Source organism: Schistocerca gregaria, chromosome 1 (assembly GCF_023897955.1).
Source record: "Schistocerca gregaria isolate iqSchGreg1 chromosome 1, iqSchGreg1.2, whole genome shotgun sequence".
NCBI lineage: Eukaryota > Metazoa > Arthropoda > Insecta > Orthoptera > Acrididae > Schistocerca > Schistocerca gregaria.
The window spans coordinates 1,031,931,735-1,031,956,950 of record NC_064920.1 but is presented as its reverse complement, the minus strand read 5'-3'; the positions used below and the strand labels follow the sequence as shown (position 1 = coordinate 1,031,956,950).

Sequence of the window (25,216 nt, the reverse complement as noted above, 5' to 3'; positions counted from 1 at the left end):
TGCTAATACTGGGATGGAGAACAATAAGTTTGCTGGTTAACTGATAACTGTGGTAGTAGACTGATGTCAATATTCTGACAGGTAAACTAATTGGTAGCATTTTGTGAGGATTTAATTTTTGGTTGAATGAGAGTAGTGCTCAAGGTTGAGTAGAGAAGTGGGGCAATGATTTGGTACAACTTCCTACCCCTTAATTTTGATTTGAATAGCAATTAAGTTATGTGTTGGTGACTCTTCTTTTTTAATAACCTAATGATGCTGTGCTACTGCACACCTTAAGTTTTTACTGAGGGTAATGTACATATTTTAGACACTAAGGTGATATTTTGCAAGTGGGAAAGAAACCCAAATCTTATGTTTCATAAGTTTCAGACAGTTATGACTTAAAGTAATATTTTGTAGTGTAATGTGTACTTGATTTTAAATTTTTACTAGTCCACACTTTTCATACTATAGTCAATTTTAGTGCTAATTATTGTAATGTTATGAGAACTATGCAATGTATTTATTTATGGTGTAATGACTATCATTTGCCATTAGTGTTAAACATTTTTCTTATACTTAAGTTAGAAGTAAAAGTATGTATACTAATGTAGGGTATTTTGTCTCATTTTTTCATGTACTGTGGCGGAGGAGAACCACCTCCAAGGGAACTGATAACAGTGCATTTCCTTACTAACTGCCACTTGGACCTGTTGAAGTTCAGCGCAACTTGGTGAGAAAATGTGAAAAAGCTCATTAAAAGTGTGAAAGTGCTTGTGAAAAATATTAAACATTGAGCAAGTGAAATTTTCTGCCTGAAAGTGAACTGCAATGAGCAGTGTAATTTAATTTTTTTGTAAGCCATGAGGATTTATGTTGTTTAGCAAGACAAGACTTGTACAAAGTTATATGTATCTTTGAATGTAATCCTTATTTAATGCAAAAATGACGTCACTTATGATGAAGATGCCACATTTTTATTAAAAGTATAAGTTGTGGATATTTTGTACAAATGTACAATACATTGTATGTAAATATGTCGCATCGGGAATTTCATATGGCCAGTTGATATAAGTATAAGATTGAAAAAAAACTTATGTACTGTTGTTTTTACAAGATTTCATATGCAATATGAGGGTAATCCCAAAAGTAAGGTCTCCTATTTTTTATAAGTACATAGACCTGTTTATTTCTACAAGCTTGAACATTTAGCTATTTTTTGACCTAATCACTATATTTGTTGATGCATTCTTGTAGACACTGTGGCAGTTTTTGTATGCCCATGTCACACCAGCTCACTGCCATGATGTTTAAAAAGTTATGAACTGGCACGATTGTTGCTTAGTCTTAAGTGTAAAGTGGTATGTCCAGGTTTCATCACCCATGACAATTGAGTCCAGAAAGTTGTCCTGTTCGGCTGCAACATGGTGAAGAAATGCACAGGAAGCATCAACTCGTTGCCGCATGTGGTCCTCAGTCAGCAAGTGTGGCACCCATCTTGTTCACACCTTCCGGTAGTTCAATGTTTCTGTTAAAATTCTGTGAGCGCGCTGCTTCGGGAAACCCCAGGAACCAACGTGCAGAGATCATCCACGGTGATCCGCCGATCTTCATGCAAGCTTTACTCAACCTTCAACACTGTCTTCTCAGAAACTGACCATCTCCTGCTCCTTTGTTTGTCATGAATTTCAGTCCGACCAGCTGCAAACTCTCTAGACCACTTACAAACATTTAACATCCACGCACAACTCACCATACACTTATGTCAGTTGGTGATGGATTTCAATCGGTGCAGTTTCCTTTGCATCCATAAATCAAATAACTGCGCACAATTCATACTTGGCGGTAATATCCAACGAGAGCTCCATTCTCAATGGCTGCCAAGCCAAGACTGAGCACCTTAGTGTGGCGTGTGCATGTCTACACACAGTGCGTGAAGCACTCTTCATAACAGTGTGACCAACTGCCACACATGCAGAGTTCTGTACTTATAAAAAAAATAGGAGACCTTACTTTTGGGACTGCCCTCGTATTTTTGTGTAGATTTTTAACCCACTGTGTGGGGTCACTTGTGGTCATTAAATTGCCCAGTTAGCTGTTTGCGATATCTATCTGATGAGTCCAATGAGGGGGTGATGTGACGGAGCAAGCTGGGATATTTTTTAATTCCCCTCTTGTTTTGCCATCTGCCTCCTTAAATTTGTTTTTTTTCAATTTTAACTAATCACCATTAACATACATGAGTATAATCTGCATTTTCATAGAAGAGAAAGGTTGGCCCTCAGTTTTAAAGAATTTAACACAAGATCTAATTTTCTGCTTAGTTTCATGCATGTAACTGATTTTCTAATTTATTTTGACTACTCCTAGTTAATATCATTTTTTACAGGGTGAAATCAGTAAGTTTTTCGTTAACTTAAATTCTGTTGTTGATGTATAAACAAACATAAATTGTGTACTTTAAAGGATCTATTTGGCACTATTCAAAAACATGTTAGCAAAGCCAGCCCTTAATTAAATCCAAAGTTATTAAGAGTTTTGTCAAAAGTATTGTTTGTGTAACGATATATGTTAATTTCATCATTTAAACAAATAATATGGCATAACTCGTGTAGTGGAAGAAACTGTTAAAAAGAACCAATTTTTCAGTTTATGGAGGTAATTGAATGATGTAAGTTTTAATTGTAATTTCTGTAAATTAAACATTGAACAATATTTAATTTTAGCACCTATTATTGTGAGGATGTATAGGGGCTTGATTTTGTTCCTGAGACAGTCAGCCCATGGCTGAGTTTCAGCCAAGGAACTTGTATTGGTTATATGAACAACAATGCATCCATGAAATAAGTATAACACAATTAGGCCGTGTGTTAAAACAATGTCAGTGTCTGTTCCATACGTACTTCGTTATTCTTCAAGTACTGTATGGTTAGGTTTTTACTGCTCGTAGATGTTCAATAGTAAATTACTGTAGCAGTATGTGGACGTTTGCCCGCAGACTATTAACTATTGAAAGTTAAACAATAGTGCACTGGCCATAGTAACTGTGTATTATGGGGGAGTTGTGAACAGAGAAAGTAAAGTACTGTCAAACACAAACATGCACCTGTGAGCTACATCATTTAAAGTAGTCAGTGTTGTACTTCCACACCCCATTTTTGAGCCAGTGTAGCAACGCAGTACATAGACACCGAAGAAAATCAATAAAGAAATAAAGCAGGAGACTGACACAAAGGTACTTTCCATTGCACTAATTATTAGTGCTTCTTTCAGTTCCATTCACATGGTGTAGGAGACTAGTGATTGCTTAAAAGTGCCTGTGTGTTATGTAATTAGTCTAATCTTGTCTTCACAATACCTATGGGAGTGATATGCAGGCATTAGTGGTATATTAGTAGTATTAGTAGTACATTCTTAGATTAATGGTGTTTTCATTTTGTAATAAATTTTCATCTTAATCTAATACTTTTTGCATTTTTGTTTTGTGTATTTACTAGAGTATGATTGTCTGTATTTACTTGAGTATGATTGTCTAAAAATGATGACAAGAATAGTTTTGAATAAAGTGAAACACACGATTTCATGGAATTGAAAACATCTATAAACTCACTTCTGTTTTTTCATCATCAGTTCCTGGAAACTGACGAACCGTGGCCACATCTAAAATCTTCTGAGCTTCCAAATCTTTGAATCTGGGTCGTGATGGGAAAGGGGCACTATTATTTCCTGAAACTGATTTAGTATCATACTGATATTCAGTTGGATAGGCGGTAGTTATTTCACCATTCTTGCCATGATCAGCCTTTGAAGCACCATTCTGGACATGAGCAGTGGTATTTTCTTCCTCAGAAGAACCTCTGCAACACACATAGTACACAACATAATGGAATATTAGCATCAGTCTGACAAAGGACTTATTCACACTGTAATGCTTACCATATTTAAATAGTACAGGATAATTCAGAGGTAGAATTACCAAAAAATCTGCTGAACAAGTAACAGTGGAAGTTCAGAACTGACAGACCACTGAAAACTCACATTGTGATACATCTGCTATCAATGTGATCATCTTGGACTAATTTAATTCACATCTGTTGCTGAGGCAGTGCAATTAACTGCCAAAACAAGTTCTTGTTCTCTTAATATACTGAAAATCTTCCTCTGACGTACACAAGCCAATCACAGTGATCTTTGTGATAAAGTCCAGGCCAATCTTTAAGCATACACAAACAATTTGCAGGTATGAGTGGCTCCTCCATGAGTTTTTGTTGACTTGAAATCCTTGGTGCTGATTTATTTTTACTTACTTTCAATTCCTAAATCTAAAAATAAATCTAAAATAAATTGGTATTCATTTAGAAGATGCAAGGAGGAATAATCTTTTGTGTAGTAGGAAACTGTATAGCTTGCACAGACCTGTAGTGATGCCAATATTGATTTCATCTCAGATTGTACATCTATAATGGTCAAATGACAGTAGTAGAATAGTCCCATAAATCAAGTGCACAAGGGAAAAGAACAGTTTGAAAGAACCATAATTACCGACTCAGTCCCATTTTTCAGAGATAATTTACTGGACAAAAAATGTGGAGAAGTTAAGTGAAAGCTTAAGTAGATGATATTGTCTTGCAATAACTTAAATCAAATTTTTTTAACAATAGGTCAGAAGCAATTACAGCAGAAGTCAAGACAATAGATGTCTAGCAATAGGGAGCACAGCATCTTCTGTTCGAGAAAACAGAGAAAACATCAGAAACTATACACTATGCACAACAAATACAAAATTCTATGAAAAAGCAAACATAATGTGGATCTTTATTAGCCACAAAATTAACAAACTCTGAAATGTAAATGTTCTTCAGCTCCGTATGACAGTAGCCCCCTATGAAGTTCTGCTACTTTCCTCTCCTTTGGGCACCTCCTCAGGTGATGGGTAAGGGGTGCTTCTGAGAGATGACTGGTACTGAGGTAATGACATACTGAGAGTGAACTTTAAATAAACTGCCTATAAGTGGGTAGCAGCAGCTGTAGTATTCATCATATATAGAGATGAGATAGGCATAGCTATGAAGCAAACACAAACAGATGAAGAGGGCACCATCAACCTAACTGTCTCACTGTGATGTGGAAAGCAAGGGGACACTACTACATAAATAATCTCATGTTGGCATACCATTTGTATCTATAATCTACCCTTCTGGGACTAAATTTTCTGGAGGTAAAATAGTCGCTTATTTGGATGTGCAGATGGGGACAATTTCAGAGTGGTTAATAATAGTACACAACACAAGAATAAAATTAAAGCAAAGAGACTATATAAAAAGTGGCAATATGGAATGGTTGATCATTGGGAGTTGGCAGGAAACTCGAGAACATAAATTGGGAAATGACAAGTCTACAAATAGGTATATTATGAAGAGAAAAAATTAAATGTGAAGCTGGGGATTTCTGGAACAACAATTTTCAGGTAATATATTCAGTTGATGAAAAAAATTAGAGTTGGTGTATAGTGTCCAGGAAATGGGAAAGAAGAATCAAACACACACACAAACAAACAAACTGAAAGCAGAACAGTAGATTTAGCTGTCATCAAAATACACATGTCTGCATCTGGTTACAGTGATGATGAAGTAGAAGTGTACAAAAATAATCTCTGGAAGACAATGATAATCATATTGTCATGGGTGACTGGAATTTACATCTAAATCTATATGCATAGTCCACAAGCAACAAAAAGATGCAGTGTGGAGGATATCTTGTATCTCTACTAGACTTCCCCTTTCCTGTTTCACTCTTAAATGGAGTGAGGGAAAAAGGTCTGTCTGTATGCTCCATATGAGGCCTAATTTCTCTTATCTTGTCTTCGTAGTCCTTACATGAAATGTACACTGGCGGCAGTAGGATTGTTCTACAGTCAGCCACAAATGCTGGTTCTCTAAATTTTCTCAATAGTGGTTTGTAAAATGAGTGTCATCTTCTCTCCAGGGATTTCCATTTGATTTCACCAACCATCTACTCAATACTTGTGAGTTAATCAAACCAACTGGTAACAAATCTATCAGCAGCATGCTTCTGAATTTCTTCAGTGTCTTCCTTTAATCTTGCCAGCACAGGCACTGTAACAGTACTTAAGAATGGGTTGCACAGGTGTTCTGTATGCAGTCTCCTCTACAGATGAGCTACACTCTCCTAGAATTCTCTCTATGAACCAAAGTTGACCGATTAATCTTTCCCACAGCAAATCTTATGTACACATTCCACTTTGTGTCAGTTTGCAACAATATGACTGTCATGCAGCACACATTAAAACTGAATTCAAACATTACAGGATAGTTTTTCCTTCTCATCTGTATTAACTAGCATTTTTTGACATTTCGGGCAAGTTGCCATTCATTACACCAAATAGAAATTCTGTCTGAGTTCTCCTGTTTCCTCTACCATTCATTCAATGATGACACTTTCCTTTACACTACAGCATCATCAGCAAACAGTTGCAGATTGTTACATGCGCTTTCTGTCAGATCATTTCTGTATATAAAAAACAAGAGCAGTGACATCACACTTTGCTGGGGCACTCCTGATGACACCCTTGTCCATAATGAACACTCACTGTCCAGGACAATGTATTTGACTGTATTAGTTAAGAGGTCTTCTAGCCACTCACATGTCTGGGAACATATTCCATTTCTTGGACCTTCATGAACAGTCCGCAATGGGGCACTGTGCCCACTATACAGAAATTTAGGAATGTGGCATTTGCCTGTTGCCCTTCATAATGCTTTGTAGGATATCATGTGAGAAAAGGGCAAGTTTACTTTTGCACGTGTAATCTTTCTAAATCATTGCTGTTTTAAGAATGGAAGCTTTTCCATCTCACGAAAACTGATAAGGAGCTGTAATTTTGTGGGTCCATTCTTTTAAACCTTTTTATACAGGGTGCTTTCAATTAACTCTACATGCCAACAATGGACATGCTGAACACAGAAAAAAGATGAATGTAAAGGTGCATAGATATGTGAAGCTGTTGGATTGTACCTGAAATGCCGTTGAACATCGGCTTTCACTAATAACTTGAAAGTGAAGTATTTTCAGACATACATTTATATGAACTTTTTTCCTTACAACAAAACAGGAAAAAAAGTTAATGTAAACATATGTCTGAAAATATTTCGTTTTCGAGTTGTTAGTGAACATTGACATTCAATGGCTTTCCAGGAATTACCTAACAACTTCACTTATCTTTGCACTCTTTTGACTCATTGTAGATGGTGTTGTGTTGCCAGGGAGATTTGTTTGTATTTGCCATTCATCTTTCGTCAACATACCCACTGTGACATGTGCTACAAGTAGTAAGCAAACTAAAAAAGCTCCATTCAAACATTGCAATATATTCATTTTGTGAGCGAGCAGACATGATTTTTGTGTACAGCCATGCAAATGCTAACCCCCACGAGTCTGCGCGGCTGTATCAGATGATTAGATTAGATTAGTTTTTCGTTCCATAGATCCGTGTTGAGGAGATCCTCGTGGATGTGCAAAATATATATATATATATATATATAAGCTGAAATAACAACACTAATAGTTTGAATATATACAATACATCATTTGTTTCTATTAAAAAATTTGTCAGTGGAGTAGAAGGAGTTGGCCACTAGTAAGTCATTCAGACTCCTTTTAAACTGATCTCTATTTGTAACTAATTTTTTTATGTTTGCTGGCAAATTATTGAAGATGAGTGTTCCTGAGTAGTGGACCCCATTTTGAACTAAAGTAAGTGCATTTAAGTCCTTGTGCAGATCATTTTTGTTCCTGGTATTGTATGTATGAACTGAGCTGTTTGTTGGAAAAATAGATATATTATTAAGGACAAATTTCATAAAGGAGTAAATATACTGAGAGGCAGTAGTTAGTATACCCAGTTCTTTGAAGAGGTTTCTACAGGACATCTGTGAATTTACTCCACAAATAATACGTATTACACGCTTTTGGACTCTGGAAACTTTTGTTTGACTTGTAGAGTTCCCCCAAAATATTATACCACATGACATTATGGAACAAAAATACGAAAAAAGTATGCAAGCTTTTTCATTTTTATGTCGCCTATGTCTGCTAACACTCAAATTGCAAATACAGATTTGTTAAGGCATTTTGGCAGTTCTGCGGTGTGCTCCTCCCAACTGAATTTATTATCAAGTTGTAATCCCAGGAATTTAAGACTGTCAACCCCTTCTATCTGCTCTTCTTCATACTTTATGCATATGCTGGATGGAATCCTCTTACAGATTCTGAATTGTATATAGTGAGTCTTTTCGAAGTTTAATGTCAGTGAGTTGGCTTTAAACCATTTATTAATATCCATGAAAATATCATTAGTAGATCTTTCTAGAACTATGCTTGCCATACTATTTGTTGCAATAATTGTATCGTATGCAAACAAAACAAACTCTGCTTCTGGCAGTGTAACTGATGAGAGATCATTAATGTACACAAGAAAAAGCTATGGCACTAAGATGGAACCTTGTGGGACACCACATGTAATTTCTTCTCATTCTGATGATGACTTAATTCACTAGTCTATTGCATTGACACCCTTTGTTTCCTGTTAGTGAGGTATGACTTGAACCATTTTGCAGCACTGCCTGTGACACCATAGAATTCTAATTTACTTAAATGGATGTTGTGGTTCACACAATTGAATGCCTTTGACAAATCACAGAAAATACCTGCTGCTTTTAACTTGTTATTTAATGAATTAGGTACATTTTCACTGTAGGTATAAACAGCCTTCTTGATATCAGAACCATTCAGAAATCCAAACTGTGTTCTTGATAATATGTCATTTGTGGTCAGATGGTTGAGGAGATGCCTGTACATTCCTTTTCTAAAATTTTTGAGAAAGCTGGCAAAAGTGAAATCGGTCTGTAGTTTGATGGTATCTCTTTATCCCCTTTCTTGAATAGAGTCTTAACATCTGCATATTTTAGCCAATCAGGAAATGCTCCAGTTATAATTGACTGGTTACACAAGTAACTTAGAATTGTACTAAACTCACAAGAACATGCCTTAATTAACTTTGTTGATGTTTCATTGTAACCACTAGAATGCTTTGTTTTTAAAGATTTTATTATGGAAGTTATTTCTTTTGGTGGAGTGAGTGACATATTCATGTACCTGAAGCTACTTGTAAAGACTAGTTTCAGATATTCAAGGGCATTATTTACTGATCCTGACAATCCCATTCTATCACTAACAGATATAAAGTACTTGTTAAATACATTTGCCACACTATGCCCATCTGTTACTAATGTGTCATTTATTCCTTAGTGCTATTTGTTCCTGTTCCTTTCTGGTTCTACCAGTCTCCTCTTTCACTATATCCCATATTGTTTTTATTTTGTTCCCTGACATTGCTATCTTCTTCTTGTAGTGCATTTGTTTAGATGTCTGAATTACTTTTTTAATATTTTACAGTATTCCTTGTATTTAGCTAAATCATCAGCATTGGAGCTATTCTTGGTCGACAGATACATTTTCCTTTTTGTCTTACAGGACATCTTTATTCCTTGTGCAATCCATGGTTTTATTATAGACTTCTGTTTAATTTGAGTTTCCAGACTGAAGACAGCCAAGTCACCCAACCTTTGATGCTGTGTATCACTGCATTGCAGAGACTATTGACCTAGGTTGCCCGTGTACATGACCACGAAGACCATGTTGTATGGATTGTCAAAGCATAGCACAAGGCAAGTGGCACTGTTGCGTGGTACATCTCGATGCTCAGCATGGAGTAAATCATGTATCTGCATCATCTTCAATATGTGTAGTGCCCTATGCCTGACAATCACTCACCACATCAGATCTACTGCCAATGGTTTGTTGGACAAACTGCCAATCCATTGTCTGTCTATTCAATTTTGTTTATAGATGAGGTATAATTTGGGAAATACAGAATACCAAATTTCCACAACCAGTGAATATGGACAAGTTGGAATCTTCATGCTACAGTACTGGCTAACATCAGCATCAGTTTAAGATTAATTGTGGGCTGGAATTGCACATGGCTGTCTGATAGAACCATACATTCTCCCAGCACGTCTTGTCTGTCGGGACTCAATTCAAAACATCCTCCAAGACATACAGAATATGTTCCCTTGCATATAAGAAGAAACATGGCTTATGCATAATTGATCTCCAGCACATTTAAGTCTCAGTGTTTGAGATGTACCGGCCGGTATCTGCCATGACAGATGGATCTGCATGTTCCCATGACCTCTGTCTTTTGGTTTACTATCTCTGGAGCACCTTAAACAATTGGTCCATGTAGCAGACCACCCAGACCTGGTGCAATAACTCTTAATCGGCACGTCACAGAAGCCTGCAAAACCATTCAAAATGGTCAGGGAGTATTTGAAACGATGCAACAGTCCATGATTCAACAAGTGCATACATGTTTAGAAGCAAGAGGAGCACATTTTGAGTATTTATTGTGAGTTTATGTGTTGATGGGCTCTAATCAGCTAAATTGTAAACTTTCATTAATAACACGAAAATGAAGGATTTCTGGATGTATGTTTCTATGAACTATTTTTTTTCTTGTTTTGGGTGCACAAAACCTGCCTCCAAAGTTTGTAAAAGTATTTTGGAACACTCTGTATACAGAAGTCACCTGTACTATTTTCCAGTCACTTTGAACCATTTACTGGGAAAGAGGTTTGCAATAAATGCAAGCTAAGTAATGCACCAATGCCATAGTGTCACTCTGTAAAATAACATTGTGGTTCCGTCTGGATCTGGTGACTCATTTGCTTTTCATCTCTTTCAGTTGCTTCCCTACACCAAGAATGCCTGTTACTACAACCTCTACATAAGAGTCTATGTGATGTTCAAATGATGGTATGTTTGTATGATCCTCCTGCTTGAATGATTTCTTAAATGCAAAATTTAAAACTTCAGTTTTCGTTTTCCTGTCTTCTAGTGCCACAACAGACTGATCAACAGGTGACTGGGTAGAAGCCTTTGAACCAATTAGTAATTTTACATAGAACCAGAGTTTGCTTGGGTTCTTGGCAAGATCTTTTGCTAGGGTATGATGGTGAAAGTTTTGTACGCTTCACACATTGCTCTTTTATTACAGATGCCTGAATTTCTACTAAGTTTTGCCTTCCGTCAATTGCTCTTTTTTATTTTTCTATCCAAGAGGTAACAGTCTCTGCTGCCTCAACATTTTCCAAATTTTATTATTAAATAATTAAATAATAATATTTCCTGTCTTTAATCCACTTATTCAGCTCATACTTTCCTATAGCGTTATTTACAATCAGTTTAAACTTTGCCCTCAATTCCTCTATATCCATCATACAGAAACTGAATAATATCAATTCACTGTATAAGTAAGGTGCTAACAACTGCTATCTCCTCTTTCTAATATAAAAACTCTCCCAGCCTTCTTGATGAACTCTCCCTGCCTTCTTGATGGATGTATTAAGTTAATGAATCCATCATTGCTATGACCTATAATTCTCTTGATCGTGTATTAAGTCAATGAGTCCTTCATCATTATGATCCATAATCCATGTCTCTATACAGACACTGTTGATTATGTCAGATCTGTTTGTAGCTACAAGGTATGAAATATTTGCACTAGTTTTAGGAAAATGTGTTCAGAACTGCTTCCAAGACTGCCCGTCCATGCAACCTACAATGTATCTGTAGATGTCCCAGTCTATACATGCTAGGTTAAACTTGCCTTCAACAAATATTGCATGATAAACGTACTTATGTGCTACTGAGGGACTGAATGGTTCCTCAGCTGTTGTGGTGGTATCAGATGGCCAATAAAAACATCTGATGACTAACCTGGTTACTTGCATCCAGGTAACTTCACAGGCTTTACAGACTATTTTGACTTCATAGGCACAACAGTTTTGTCGATTGCAATGAACCCTCCACTTCCTATGGCATCTAATCTGCCTTTTTGATGTACCTTCCACACCTAATCAAATATTTTGGAGTACTCTACTTTGGGTTTGATCCAACTCTCACTTTCAATTATAATTTGAATGTGACAGCTTTCCTGGAAGGCCGTAAATTCAGAAACTTTTTTATGAATGCTTTGGCAATTTACTGTTGTAATTCTGACATAAAAGTGATTATACTTTCTGTGCAATCTGATTTCACTTTCTGTTTATCAACTGGAAGACCTCAAATTATTGCCTAGCCTAATAAAAACCCATGTGCACTCCATAAGTATCCTGCTACATAAGAGGGTGCTTCCTGTGTGTAGTGCACCCTTGACCTGTCAAAGAGAGCCCTACAATTCTCCAATGCATAATGAAGATCCATAAATCTGTAGCCAAGACTCTCACAAAACTGATGGAGCCTCTGGTTGAGACCCTCCACTTGGCACCAAACCAGAGGACCCAATCACCTCTGGGCATGACAGTGCAAATCATAAGTTTTGCTTTCACCCCAAGAGCAAAGTCAGCAGTTTTCACCATGTCTGCCAGCCACCCGTACAAAATGAGGGTGGCTTCAGAACCTAAGTGACAGACATCAGTGGTGCCAACATGTGCAAAAACTTGAAGTTCACTGCAGTTGCAGCCTTGATAGTCTCTGGCACATCATGGATGAGGCCGTTGTAGTGCTTTGAGAATTTCTGCATAAATTCTAGAACCACTCGTCCTTCTACCATCTCAAACACATGATATTTTAAAAATAAGTGTGAGAGAACCTACATACTACTGCATGAAATATGTTTGTGTGGGCAGGCTGGAAAGGAGTCACGAGCACAAGGTAGAAACGACAGCTGAACAGCATCAACAAGTGTTTGCTGCTCGTGCCACAGAATCAAGGAATGTTTATGTATCATATGGTGTTTTATATCGTTAATTATTGTAATGAGAAAAAAGAAGAACATTTGAAACATTGTTAGTTAAAGGACATGTTTATAAATTATGAGTGGTTCTTAAACCAACTCGCTTATGAATGTTAATTTCATGCGTTTCTAAAGCTTGAAATACGAGTGAAATACGAGAAGATGGAGATATTTAGATGTGAAATGTGAGAATGTTATTCTGCATAATCCAATACATTGTTAATTGGTGAAAACTTAAAGTTTGTGTATTTACTCCACACGATGTATCATCCACATTGTTAGATGTGGCAACCAGTGGAAAGGACTTGAAAATGGGAATTTTGAGAGGAAATTGAAGCAGAAAATATGATGTGTTGCCATAGCAACCAGGAATAACAAGACAAGATAACTGTTTCACGGAATTGGATTCTGCATAAATAGTTCAAATGGTGAAAGTTAATAAATGCAATAAAAGAGAAGACGTAAGGAAAATATAACATTAAAATAAGAGAGAGAAGATTCCAAGTATTAGGCTAAGAAGAAATACATTGAGAATAATTCATCGAAGAAGATCTGGTGTGGGGCGTAAACAGCTCACACACACACATCGCGTGGAAACCAGCCTAAGTATGACGATGCTGGCACCAGTTGCTGATCACTAGTGCTGATTCCACACACGCCCACCGATGCGCCGATGCTGAAACCAACATTCGAAGCCGCTGGCATCAGTGCTGTTCACTAGCCTGATTATGCAACCACTCACCAATGCAGCCAGAACTCTACGCTGGGTGAATGCAAAACAATAATTGTTTGAGTGTAAAGTTAAAAAGAAACTGTTGAATAATAGACTGTTAGTGTAGTTATTATACTCAGTGTAGAATTTTTTTATATTTACTAGATGAAAAACTAAGATAAATATGGATAATACACAGAGAAATGGGTAAACTTCAGAACCAGCCATGGGAATGAAAGTGACTAAGGAGGTGCCTGACTGGCCTGAAGTAGTAAATTTAATCAAAGCCACAAGGGCAGATTTAGAGACTTTAAGAAAGGAACTAAGTCTTAAATTAGACTCAATAAATACTCAGTTAAATGAAACTTTAAATTCTCGATTGGATGAGCAAAATACAACTTTAAATGCTCAATGTTTTAAACTGGATCCAGTGAATACTCAATTAAATAATAAAATGGATGTTCAGAATGAAACTGTTGGATTGTTAAGTGCTAAGGTAGATTCACAAAGTAAAGACTTTAGTAAGTTATGTGAAGGTATGGGAAATTTGAAGACTGAATTGGATACTTTAACTACTAAAGTAGAAAATTTTAAAGTAGAATTGAAAGAGGAATTAACTAGTTTGTTAAGCAGTCATGTAAAACAACTGTTCACTGACTTTAGTCAGACACAGAGTAACCAATTTCAGGACTTAGCTAAAGAGTTAGAATTGGATATTGAAGATAAATATAATAATGTAGAAGCTGAACTTGGTGAGAAATTAGGATCATTTCAAAGGTTATGCAATTTTATGTTTGATGCTGTAAAACATAGATTACACACTTTAAAAGAGAGTATTGAGAACCAGGACAAGTTATTACCATTAGTCCAATCACAAATTGCAGGCATCAGTACTTGAGTAGGTAACGTGGAACAAAACTTTAAAGAGAAACTAGCACCTTCAGATATGATAAATATAAGTAGCTCGAGGAACAGGTAGAGGAAATGATAGACTGTATGAGAGTAGCCTCCGACAATGTGTCTCCAAATTTGTCTTCTGAACTTACGATACCCAGAGAGGTGTAGATAATTTATGGAAGGAATTCATACTTATTCACGATAAAGTAGATAATAGTGTGACTTCTCCTGATGGGGTATTAACTAGTGAGGTAATGACGGATTTACAATGGAGAGCCAATTCTGGATTATTCAGGCAATTCCCTAAGTTTAAGCCCATTTTTTGAAAAGGTTCAACCAAGCCTTGCCCAAGAATGGTTCATCCAAGCCTTACCCAAGAACTGGGAGGATTCGAAAAAGATTGAGTTTGCTGTGGGGTATCTATTAGGGGAAGCCTCAGAGTGGGGTACGGTAAACATTGATAACTTTTCCTCTAGGGAAGATTTTCAAAAAAAAAGTTTAAAGAAAAGTATTGGTCACAAAGTGCCCAACAAAAACTGTTATCAGACTTGTGGGACCCAAAGTATTACAGTAATACGTGGGGAGCAATGAGAAAGTATTTTGAATGGCATTTAACACAAGCAAAATACTTAGATAAGCCAATGGAGGAAGAGGGGTTAGTTCGAATTTTAATAAGAAGACTGCCCATTTACGAGAGAATGGATATATTATGTAGTGGGTGGAAAATGATTGAAGAATTTTTGAAGTTAACATATTTATAGATTCGAGGAGTGAGGTGTCACTCGGTTCTAGTGCGTTCTTTAACTTATTACAAACTAAATATCACCTACCTCTGTTACCAGTAACTGGAGTTTACATAGTTGGTATAACAGTAACAAAGAGCAAAGTCGTGAAACACTAACCCCAGGTGAATTTCCACATTGGAAATAATTTGTTCCATCAGTCATTGTTAATAATAGAAAATATCAATAAAGATGTATTATTTAGGTTAGATTGGCTATTAGAATTTAAAGTCATTGTATATTTTGAGGAAAATATTCTATGTTTTGGGAAAGGCCACAGAAGATATTGGGTACCATTTGTGACAGACAGCTACATTGGTAAACAAACAATTGAGGGTCAATGTCTGCAATTAAGAGCTACAGCACAACTGTAACCAGAGATCGATAATGTAGACCAATTAGCATATAGGATTGACATACAAAACAAAGTAAAAGAATCCCCAATATTAACCAATGCACTAAAACTAGATTTATATAGAATCCTAATGGAATATGAAGAAGTATTTTCCGATTGTCCTGGTAATATCAGTGATAACATATACAAGTTTTAAAAAAAAAAAAAAATTACATTCCATTTTTCTGTAAGCCATATCTAATACCAGTAAGTTTGAAAGAAGCAGTTAAGGAGGAAATTGACAAAATGATTGACAACAATATAACAGAACATAGTTATAGTGTCATGAACAATCCTTCAGTAGTGGTAAAGAAGATTACAGGAGGTGTGAGATGAGTGCTAGATGCACGTACATTGAATAAGCATGTAGAAACAGAATGAGACAGACCAATTAACATTGATGAACTGTTATCCAAATTTGAGAAAGCAAAGTTTTTTTAGCACAATGGACCTGACTACTGGATATTGGCGAATTAGGTTATATCTAGAGTCAAAAAAGTATACAGCATTCCTGTTTGATCACTTCATTGTGATACCTTTTGGACTTAATATCTCAGTGTCAACTTAATCATAGCTAACATTTGGTTTAAGAATCATGAAAGAAGGTTGTATACGTGGAAGAACCCTGGAGATACTAAAAGGTATCAAATAGATTATATAATGGTAAGACAAAGATTTAGGAACCAGGTTTTAAGTTGTAAGACATTTCCAGGGGCAGATGTGGACTCGGACCACAATCTATTGGTTATGACCTGTAGATTAAAGCTGAAGAAACTGCAAAAATGTGGGAAATTAAGGAGATGGGACCTGGATAAACTGAAAGAACCAGAGGTTGTACAGAGTTTCAGGGAAAGCATAAGGGGACAATTGACAGGAATAGGGGAAAGAAATACAGTAGAAGAAGAATGGGTAGCTCTGAGGGATGAAGTAGTGAAGGCAGCAGAGGATAAAGTAGGTAAAAAGACGAGGGCTGCTAGAAATCCTTGGGTAACAGAAGAAATATTGAATTTAATTGATGAAAGGAGAAAATATAAAAATGCAGTAAATGAAGCAGGCAAAAAGGAATACAGACGTCTCAAAAATGAGATCGACAGGAAGTGCAAAATGGCTACACAGGGATGGCTAGAGGACAAATGTAAGGATATAGAAGCTTATCTCACTAGGGGTAAGATAGATACTGCCTACAGGAAAATTAAAGAGACCTTCGGAGAGAAGAGAACCACTTGTATGAATATCAAGAGCTCAGATGGCAACCCAGTTCTAAGCAAAGAAGGGAAGGCAGAAAGGTGGAAGGAGTATATAGAAGGTTTATACAAGGGTGATGTACTTGAGGACAATATTATGGAAATGGAAGAGGATGTAGATGAAGACGAAATGGAAGATACAATACTGCGTGAAGAGTTTGACAGAGCACTGAAAGACCTGAGTCAAAACAAGGCCCCCGGAGTAGACAACATTCCATTGGAACTACTGACGGCCTTGGGAGAGCCAGTCATGACAAAACTCTACCAGCTGGTGAGCAAGATGTATGAGACAGGCGAAATACCCTCAGACTTCAAGAAGAATATAATAATTCCAATCCCAAAGAAAGCAGGTGCAGACAGATGTGAAAATTACCGAACTATCAGTTTAATAAGTCACAGCTGCAAAATACTAACGCGAATTCTTTACAGACGAATGGAAAAACTGGTAGATGCGGACCTCGGGGAGGATCAGTTTGGATTCCGTCGAAATGTTGGAACACGTGAGGCAATACTGACCTTACGACTTATCTTAGAAGAAAGATTAAGAAAAGGCAAACTTACGTTTCTAGCATTTGTAGACTTAGAGAAAGGTTTTGACAATGTTGACTGGAGTACTCTTTTTCAAATTCTAAAGGTGGCAGGGGTAAAATACAGGGAGCGTAAGTCTATTTACAATTTGTACAGAAACCAGATGGCCGTCATAAAAGTCGAGGGGCATGAAAGGGAAGCAGTGGTTGGGAAAGGAGTGAGACAGGGCTGTAGCCTCTCCCCGATGTTATTCAATCTGTATATTGAGCAAGCAGTAAAGGAAACAAAAGAAAAATTTGGAGTAGGTATTAAAATTCATGGAGACGAAGTAAAAACTTTGAGGTTCGCCGATGACATTGTAATTCTGTCAGAGACGGCAAAGGACTTGGAAGAGCAGTTGAACGGAATGGACAGTGTCTTGAAAGGAGGATATAAGATGAACATCAACAAAAGAAAAACGAGGATAATGGAATGTAGTCAAATTAAATCGGGTGATGGTGAGGGAATTAGATTAGGAAATGAGACACTTAAAGTAGTAAAGGAGTTTTGCTATTTAGGAAGTAAAATAACTGATGATGGTCGAAGTAGAGAGGATATAAAATGTAGACTGGCAATGGCAAGGAAGGCGTTTCTGAAGAAGAGAAATTTGTTAACATCGAATATAGATTTATGTATCAGGAAGTCGTTTCTGAAAGTGTTTGTTTGGAGTGTAGCCATGTATGGAAGTGAAACATGGACGATAAATAGTTTGGACAAGAAGAGAATAGAAGCTTTCGAAATGTGGTGCTACAGAAGAATACTGAAGATAAGGTGGATAGATCACATAACTAATGAGGAGATGTTGAATAGGATTGGGGAGAAGAGAAGTTTGTGGCACAACTTGACTAGAAGAAGGGATAGGTTGGTAGGACATGTTTTGAGGCATCAAGGGATCACAAATTTAGCGTTGGATGGCAGCGTGGAGGGTAAAAATCGTAGAGGGAGACCGAGAGATGAGTACACTAAGCAGATTCAGAAGGATGTAGGTTGCAGTAGGTACTGGGAGATGAAGCAGCTTGCACAGGATAGAGTAGCATGGAGAGCTGCATCAAACCAGTCTCAGGACTGAAGACAACAACAACAACAACAACATCTCAGTGTCAGTATTTATACATGTTCTGGACGAAGCATTAAGAAGGGATTTATTGAAGGATTTAATAATGTCTGTAGATGATATTCGCATAATCTCAGCTATCCTGAAAAAACTTAAAGAAAAAGGTATTACAGTGAAATTGTGTAAGTTTCACTTTGCGAGGCAAGAGCTTAAGTTTTTAGGGCATCTTGTAGGGGTACAGGGGATCAGACCAGATCCTGAGAGCATAAAAGCTATTAAAGAATGTCCACCCCCTGAAAACATGAGACAATTGAAGGGATTTATCAGAATGGCCGAGTACTATAGATGGTATATTAGGGGACAAGAACTAAATGACCCAAGAATTTTATGGTTATTAAGAAAGGGAATACTGTGGGTTTGGGATCCAGAGGCAAATAATGCATTTGAAAACGTAAAAAGAGCAGTAGTAGAAGCACCCATGTTGCATCATCTGAGTATGGGCAAACCATTTAAAATTGCAACTGGCGCATCTGATTATGGGATCGTGGCAGAACTATTCCAAGGAGAGTGGGGTATAGATAATGTAAATCACAGATCTATAGCTTTTGATAGCCGTAGTCTTAATAAACCTGAATTAAACTACACAGCTACTGAAAAAGAACTGTTAGCAATAGTACGGAGTATCCAAAAATTCCAAACACTAGTATGGGGGTCAGAAATCCATATCTACACAGATCATCAAGCTCTATACTTCTTGATGAATATTCTTTTGTTACATAGTAGATTAATGTGATGGATGTTGTTCCTACAAGAATATGACATTGGAATACAGTATGTAAAAGGTTCTGAGAATATTGTACCAGACGCTTTGTCTAGGTTACCTACAGGAATGGCAGAGTTAAAACAGATGGAAGGACCCAGCGTAATTTTTGCAATTAATTTTCTGACAGGAGAATATCTACACACCAGAGTACAAGAGATGGCACAAAGAGTAACAGAGAACATACATCATGATCCCTATTTTACCACGATGTTTGCTACGTGTATTAGGAATTCTTTGCCTCCTAAACAAGCAGGAAAGTGGAAAATTATGGATCATAATTTATTTTGGAGAGATACTATAACATCACAACGGTGGCGTTTACGCATTTCAAAGTTGGTAGAAGACGAAATTGTGTGGTATGTTCATACAGGGTATGGACGCTTCAGAATAAAGAAATGTGTAGTTCATATGAATAAGTTCTATTACTTTAAAAGGCTAAGACATAAAGTAGCATCTTTAATTAGGACTTGTGAAATCTGTCAGAAGGTGAAAGAGAGTAACACTCATGTTAAATGCAAAATTTATTCAATCATTCCTAAGACTATAAATGATCTTACAGCAGTGGATTTCTTTGGACCAATTCCGAAAGCTAAGGGAGGAGTGTCGTACATTTTAGTCATCATAGAGTGTTGGTCAAAGTATGTTAAGTTGTATCCTATTAAAAAAGCAGATACACCCGTTGTGATATACTGCAACAATATTTTCTGGATGTAGGCAAACTGAAATGGTTTCTCTCTGATAGTGGACCACAGCTTGTTAGTAATGGTCTTAAAGAATTTTTTAGTGTGGGAAGGTATTCGTCAAGTGTTGATATCCAACTATAACTCGTTCTTGAAACCATGTGAGCTGGTAATGAAAGAGAATGGGAAATTATGCTGCACCTACTGTCATGAAAAACACACTTTATGGGCAACAAAGACCAAAAACTTTGAACTTATTTTAAATGAAATAGCACATTTATCAATGGGATTAACACCTTTAGAAGTAATAGGCAAACCCTTTATAGGAGAACCTCTTATTAAATGTTTCATTTGGTCTGAACAGCCTACTGAAGATTACGACCTTAAACAGGAAATAGTTTCTAGCACAACAATGAGTGAGTAGACATAATGAGAAGGCTATTGAACTGCAGTACAAGGCCAATGACCTAGTTGTTGTAAAACAGTATCTTCAGAGCTCTGCCCTGAGGAAAGAGGCACATAAGTTTTCCAAAAGTATGAGGGACCATACCAAGTTCAAACGGTGATACATCCCAATACGTTATTTTTAGTGGATCCTATAATCGGATCAGAGAAAGGAAAGTACAATATAAAGGACATAAAGTTGTATATCTCCCAGGAACGTTAACGTTCTGTGCTAACGGGCAGAGTGATGACTGTCGGATCCCCAGTTGTTTTTGGTGTTTTGTCTGTAAAAAAAATTTCCTGCACCGAATTCCCCCAACTTCTTACATGATCCTCCTACTTCTTACACTATCCTATCATCCCCCGCTTACAGTTTAATAGAGAAACATACCAGCAAGAAATTGTGATTACGTCACCCACAACTGCTCCTGGTATGTGACTGCATCATGCTCAGTTGTTAGAGAGTTGTGCCTGCTAGGAGTTTGACTGTGTCATCTTCAGTTGTTAAAGAATTGTGCCCACTAAGAATTTTGATTGCATCATCTTTGGTTATTCCAGGAGGTGCCCCTGCCTATCCTCATGGCTCGTCCTGTCTTATCCCAAGGTATTCTGAATTGCTAGGTGGCAACATGAGATGGAAATTGATGCGCACATGACCCCTAAGGTAAGATAGACTAAATCTGCCTAACCAGCCAGTCTCTCCCACCATCCACATATAGTTAGGTTTTATTTTTGCCTGAATTAGTCCTTGTAAGTAATCACTTCACCAGTGTTCTGTGCAAATCTGTGGACAGAAGTCTGGGTGAAATCAGCATCATTAAATCTATTAATATGAGTGATTCCAAACAAAAAAATTAGTTTTCAGGAAAGCTGCCTGGTAATCCTAGTCCTAAGTAAATAAGGAGAACCATACCTGGCACATAACTTTTGAGATAATTTCCAAATTTGTGAGAATACCATTCTCACTCTGAATGTAAGATAATCGAGTTAAAGTCATTGAAGCATAATTCACCTAGAAAACTGAATAGAATATATAATTTTATACTTGATACATAATATTTTATACCTTTTATGAGATGTGATGTAAATGGGAGGGTTTGTATAATTTTTGGAAGGAATGGGTGTGGTACATTAAAACATGATTTACACCAGCATATAAATCCAGGCTAAAACAGAACACACACCACACCTTCCAGACAACCCTCGCAAACAATTGTGACTGATTTTTCACCATCTACCGTTCCATAGGGGTTGCTAAGATTTTCTTCGGGGACCTCAAGGGGGAAGGGAGAATGTCTGTTCTGTAGGCCGATTTAACACCATACCTCCTCTGGCTTCTCACTCAAGTACTGGCGAGGTAGGGATCCTGGGGAAGGGGGGGTGGGAAGGGTTTCCTGTCTTTGGACCTATCTTCTTTCTCTTCTTCGATCTTAGCAACCATTTCTATTTTTTCCTTTCTTACTTCTCTTTTGAGTACCTGCCTATTTTTTCCCCTCTTTCCATATTCATCTGCTTCTATTGCAGAAGTCCTCCATATTCTCCATGGCTTCCAATAACCTACAACTTATCTCCAGATAAGAACACCAAAGAATCAGGCTGCACAAACACACATCATCATACACACAAAGATATACGAGTACGCAAACAATGAAACTACTAGCTAGAAACCTGTCGAGAGGTATGAACCAACAAGTGTTATAGGGGGAAGGTATGTGTACATCAGGAAATATGCACACATTGTTGTTTATTGTGATGGTTCTACATCACACGTGTGTGTGTAAGGACAGTATCATTACAGAAGTTACATACTTAATAGGCATTATTCTGGTAAGTTTGAATGCTATATTCCACTAGCATTATTATGTTTTATGTGAGTTTACAAGTATCGAGAAGAACACTTTCATTTGCCCAGAGTTCCTCCAGACTACAAACAGTCTATAATTAATGAGGCTATTATGTATGAAGGAAGCAGTACAAAGAATTAGAATAAAGAGTAAAATACTCGAGTTTCATGAACACCTGGAGCTTACAATTGGAAACCAAAGGTTTAAGCCCCACGACTTCTAGATATAAAAGAGTGAAATACTCATGTTTTATAATCAAAGTAAAATGATAAAAGAAAAGCCAAATAGGAAATAAAAGAGTGAAGCATGGTTAATAAAAAAAAAGTGGAATGCACACTTTTGAATGAGTATGTATAAAATATTGCGCGTTCGGGCTGAGGGGAGGGATATATAGTGCTTCGAGAATTTCCGCATAAATTCAAGAACCACTCGTTGTTCTACTGTCTTGAACACACGATATTTAAAAAAAAAATAAGTGTGAGAGAACGCACATACTGTGCAACACATTTGTGTGTGCAGCCTGGAAAGGAGTCACAAGCACAAGGGAGACGCGGCGGTCGAACGGCATCGACAGGTGTTTGCCACTTGCACCACAGAGGCTATATTGGAAAATCTAGGAGTGCTTGTGTATCTTACGGTGTTATATATAGTGGATTATTGGGGGGGGGGGGGGGGGGGAGAGTGAGAGAAAGAGAGAGAGAAAAGAAAAGAAAAGAAAAGAAGAAGAACAGTTGAAACATTGTTAATTAAAATTCACGTATTGGATCTGAGAGAGAAGTAGGACACGTGCATAACTGCGGGTCATTATTAAGCCAACTATACTGTAAATGTATTCTAATCAGAACTGATGTGAGACAAGTCGGTTGACTTGCATGAGTTTGAATATTTATATGTGGGAAATATTGAATTTGTTCTCTGTGGAAGTTGAAATATCTATGACTGAGTCAAAAGTATTCTTCGAGTACTAAATTATTTCAAAAATAGAGAGAGAGTCTTGTAAATTCCCATGACCAGCATTATTCTTCAGAGAAGGAGGTTTTGGAGATCGACAAAGTCATCAATCCAGAGAGGAAGAACGGCTGTGCAGATCAAATAAGTCAACCGAAGTAAGAAAGGTGTGAATTTTACTTGTAATCCAACGTCACACCACTTCTTATCATCACACATCATTAGATGGTCCAATAGAGACACCAAGTGCACATTGGATCTCTTTCCAGTGGGGGATGCTCATTCTCTAAGGGGCTCCATTGTGTGTCTAACATTTGAGTTCCTGATAACTAGAAACCCCTCCCATACACATGCTTGCTCAGATCCCACTGAAGGAGCAACCACCTGTCCACTCACAGGGTTAATGGGCAAGGCCGAGTGGCCAGTTGCCATATAGGCACTTCCAGTGACGCAAATGTGTTACAACCTGCCACTCATGCTGTGTCAAGCGCAGTACTTTTGGACTGGGTACACTATAAAGTGCCTCAGCAGCAGAGCTCATGGGCAGAACAAGTGACACCTGAGGTGGTTCATGTGATGTGCAGCAGCTTGCTGGTTGCTGATCATAGCTAACAGTGTATACAGCTGCCTATGAGCTTCTCCTGCATCTGCACTCAACACATATATACCTTCACACCCAATCTATCCTACTACTAAAATTTGAATGAAAACAATAGGTACAAAAAAGATGAAAACAGGCCTGATATCTTTAGACAAGGATTTGCTCTATTAAACTTATAAAAATATGAACTGATGCTATTTGAAAACACTGAGCCTGTCACTGACAGCAGTTCCCTACATTGTGAAAGATACAAACAAATGAGCTGCACCGCTACTGGTTCATGAGGAGACACTGAGGCGCCGGACTAAGCTGTGTCAAATGGTAACTGGCTATTCAAAATGAACAACAGCTGTGTTGGGAGATGTACAAGAAGTTGAAGTGACTGGAAGGTAAGGATTACAAACTAGAAACGAAAGAGGACTTTTTGATTTTTGCACAGAAAAAGAGTTAGTGAACATAAACACTGTTTCAGAACCAACCAGAAAGACAATATAAGTGGATAAAGCATGCAGTATGGGACACTTTAAATCTGATAACATTATGCTCAGAAAGAAACTACATCAAACAAAGTTAATCTCATCCAGTAGCTGATATATGTGGTGAACATAAATTAGTTTCAGTGCAGTACAATGTATGTCCAAAAAGGAATTGCAAACTCAAAGTAAAACCTGAGAGTTGGGCAACAGATAAATTAAATACATTGAATAGCAGAGAAAAACTACAGAAATTCTGTGAAATCATGACTGAAAGACCAACGCTGCGAAAACCAAAAAAACACAAAAATAATTGCAGCAAAGGCTTTGATTAGACTCTCAGAAAATGAAGTAAATGACCACATAACAGCATTAATAGAACAAGAAAAAAATTCAAAGAGCAGAATGAATGAGGATGCAATAAGGAAAAAGTAGAAAAAATGGAAATTACAAATGTTGTTAATTAGTCTGAACAGAAGGAAAGCTAGATGTAATGATAACATCTCTGGTGAAATGCTAAAGCACGGGACCAAGAAACAAAGCATCTGACATAAGTCTTAATCAATGATATATGTGAAATAGGTTTCATTCCAGAAGACTTTAAGAAAAGTTTCATGATAATGATTTTAAAGAAGAATGAAACAGCTACATGTGAAAATCCCAGGACTTTGAGTATTCTAGCTCACATTTCAGCCACATTAGCAAAAATAATACACACATGCATTAAGAACAAAACTGAGGCTAACTTAGCTTAATTCTAGTTAGGCTTCCAAGAAGGAACAGGCATATGCCTTCACATTATAACTGAAAATAGCTTTAACATCATCAGAAAATTTACATAGCTTTTGCTTATCTCAGAAAACCATTTGACACTGTTAGTTGCAACAAATTAAT

At 37.1% G+C, this 25,216-nt stretch overlaps 1 protein-coding gene across 1 annotated transcript in view; it reads right to left on the bottom strand.

Moving 5' to 3' along the window:
• Positions 1–25,216, bottom strand: part of LOC126285668 (DC-STAMP domain-containing protein 2) — a 287,117-nt gene that overhangs the window by 66,159 nt on the left and 195,742 nt on the right. Inside the window, exon 13 of the mRNA XM_049984879.1 lies at positions 3,593–3,839. Coding sequence (XP_049840836.1) covers positions 3,593–3,839 — 247 coding nt within the window. The remainder of the gene's footprint in view (positions 1–3,592; positions 3,840–25,216) is intronic.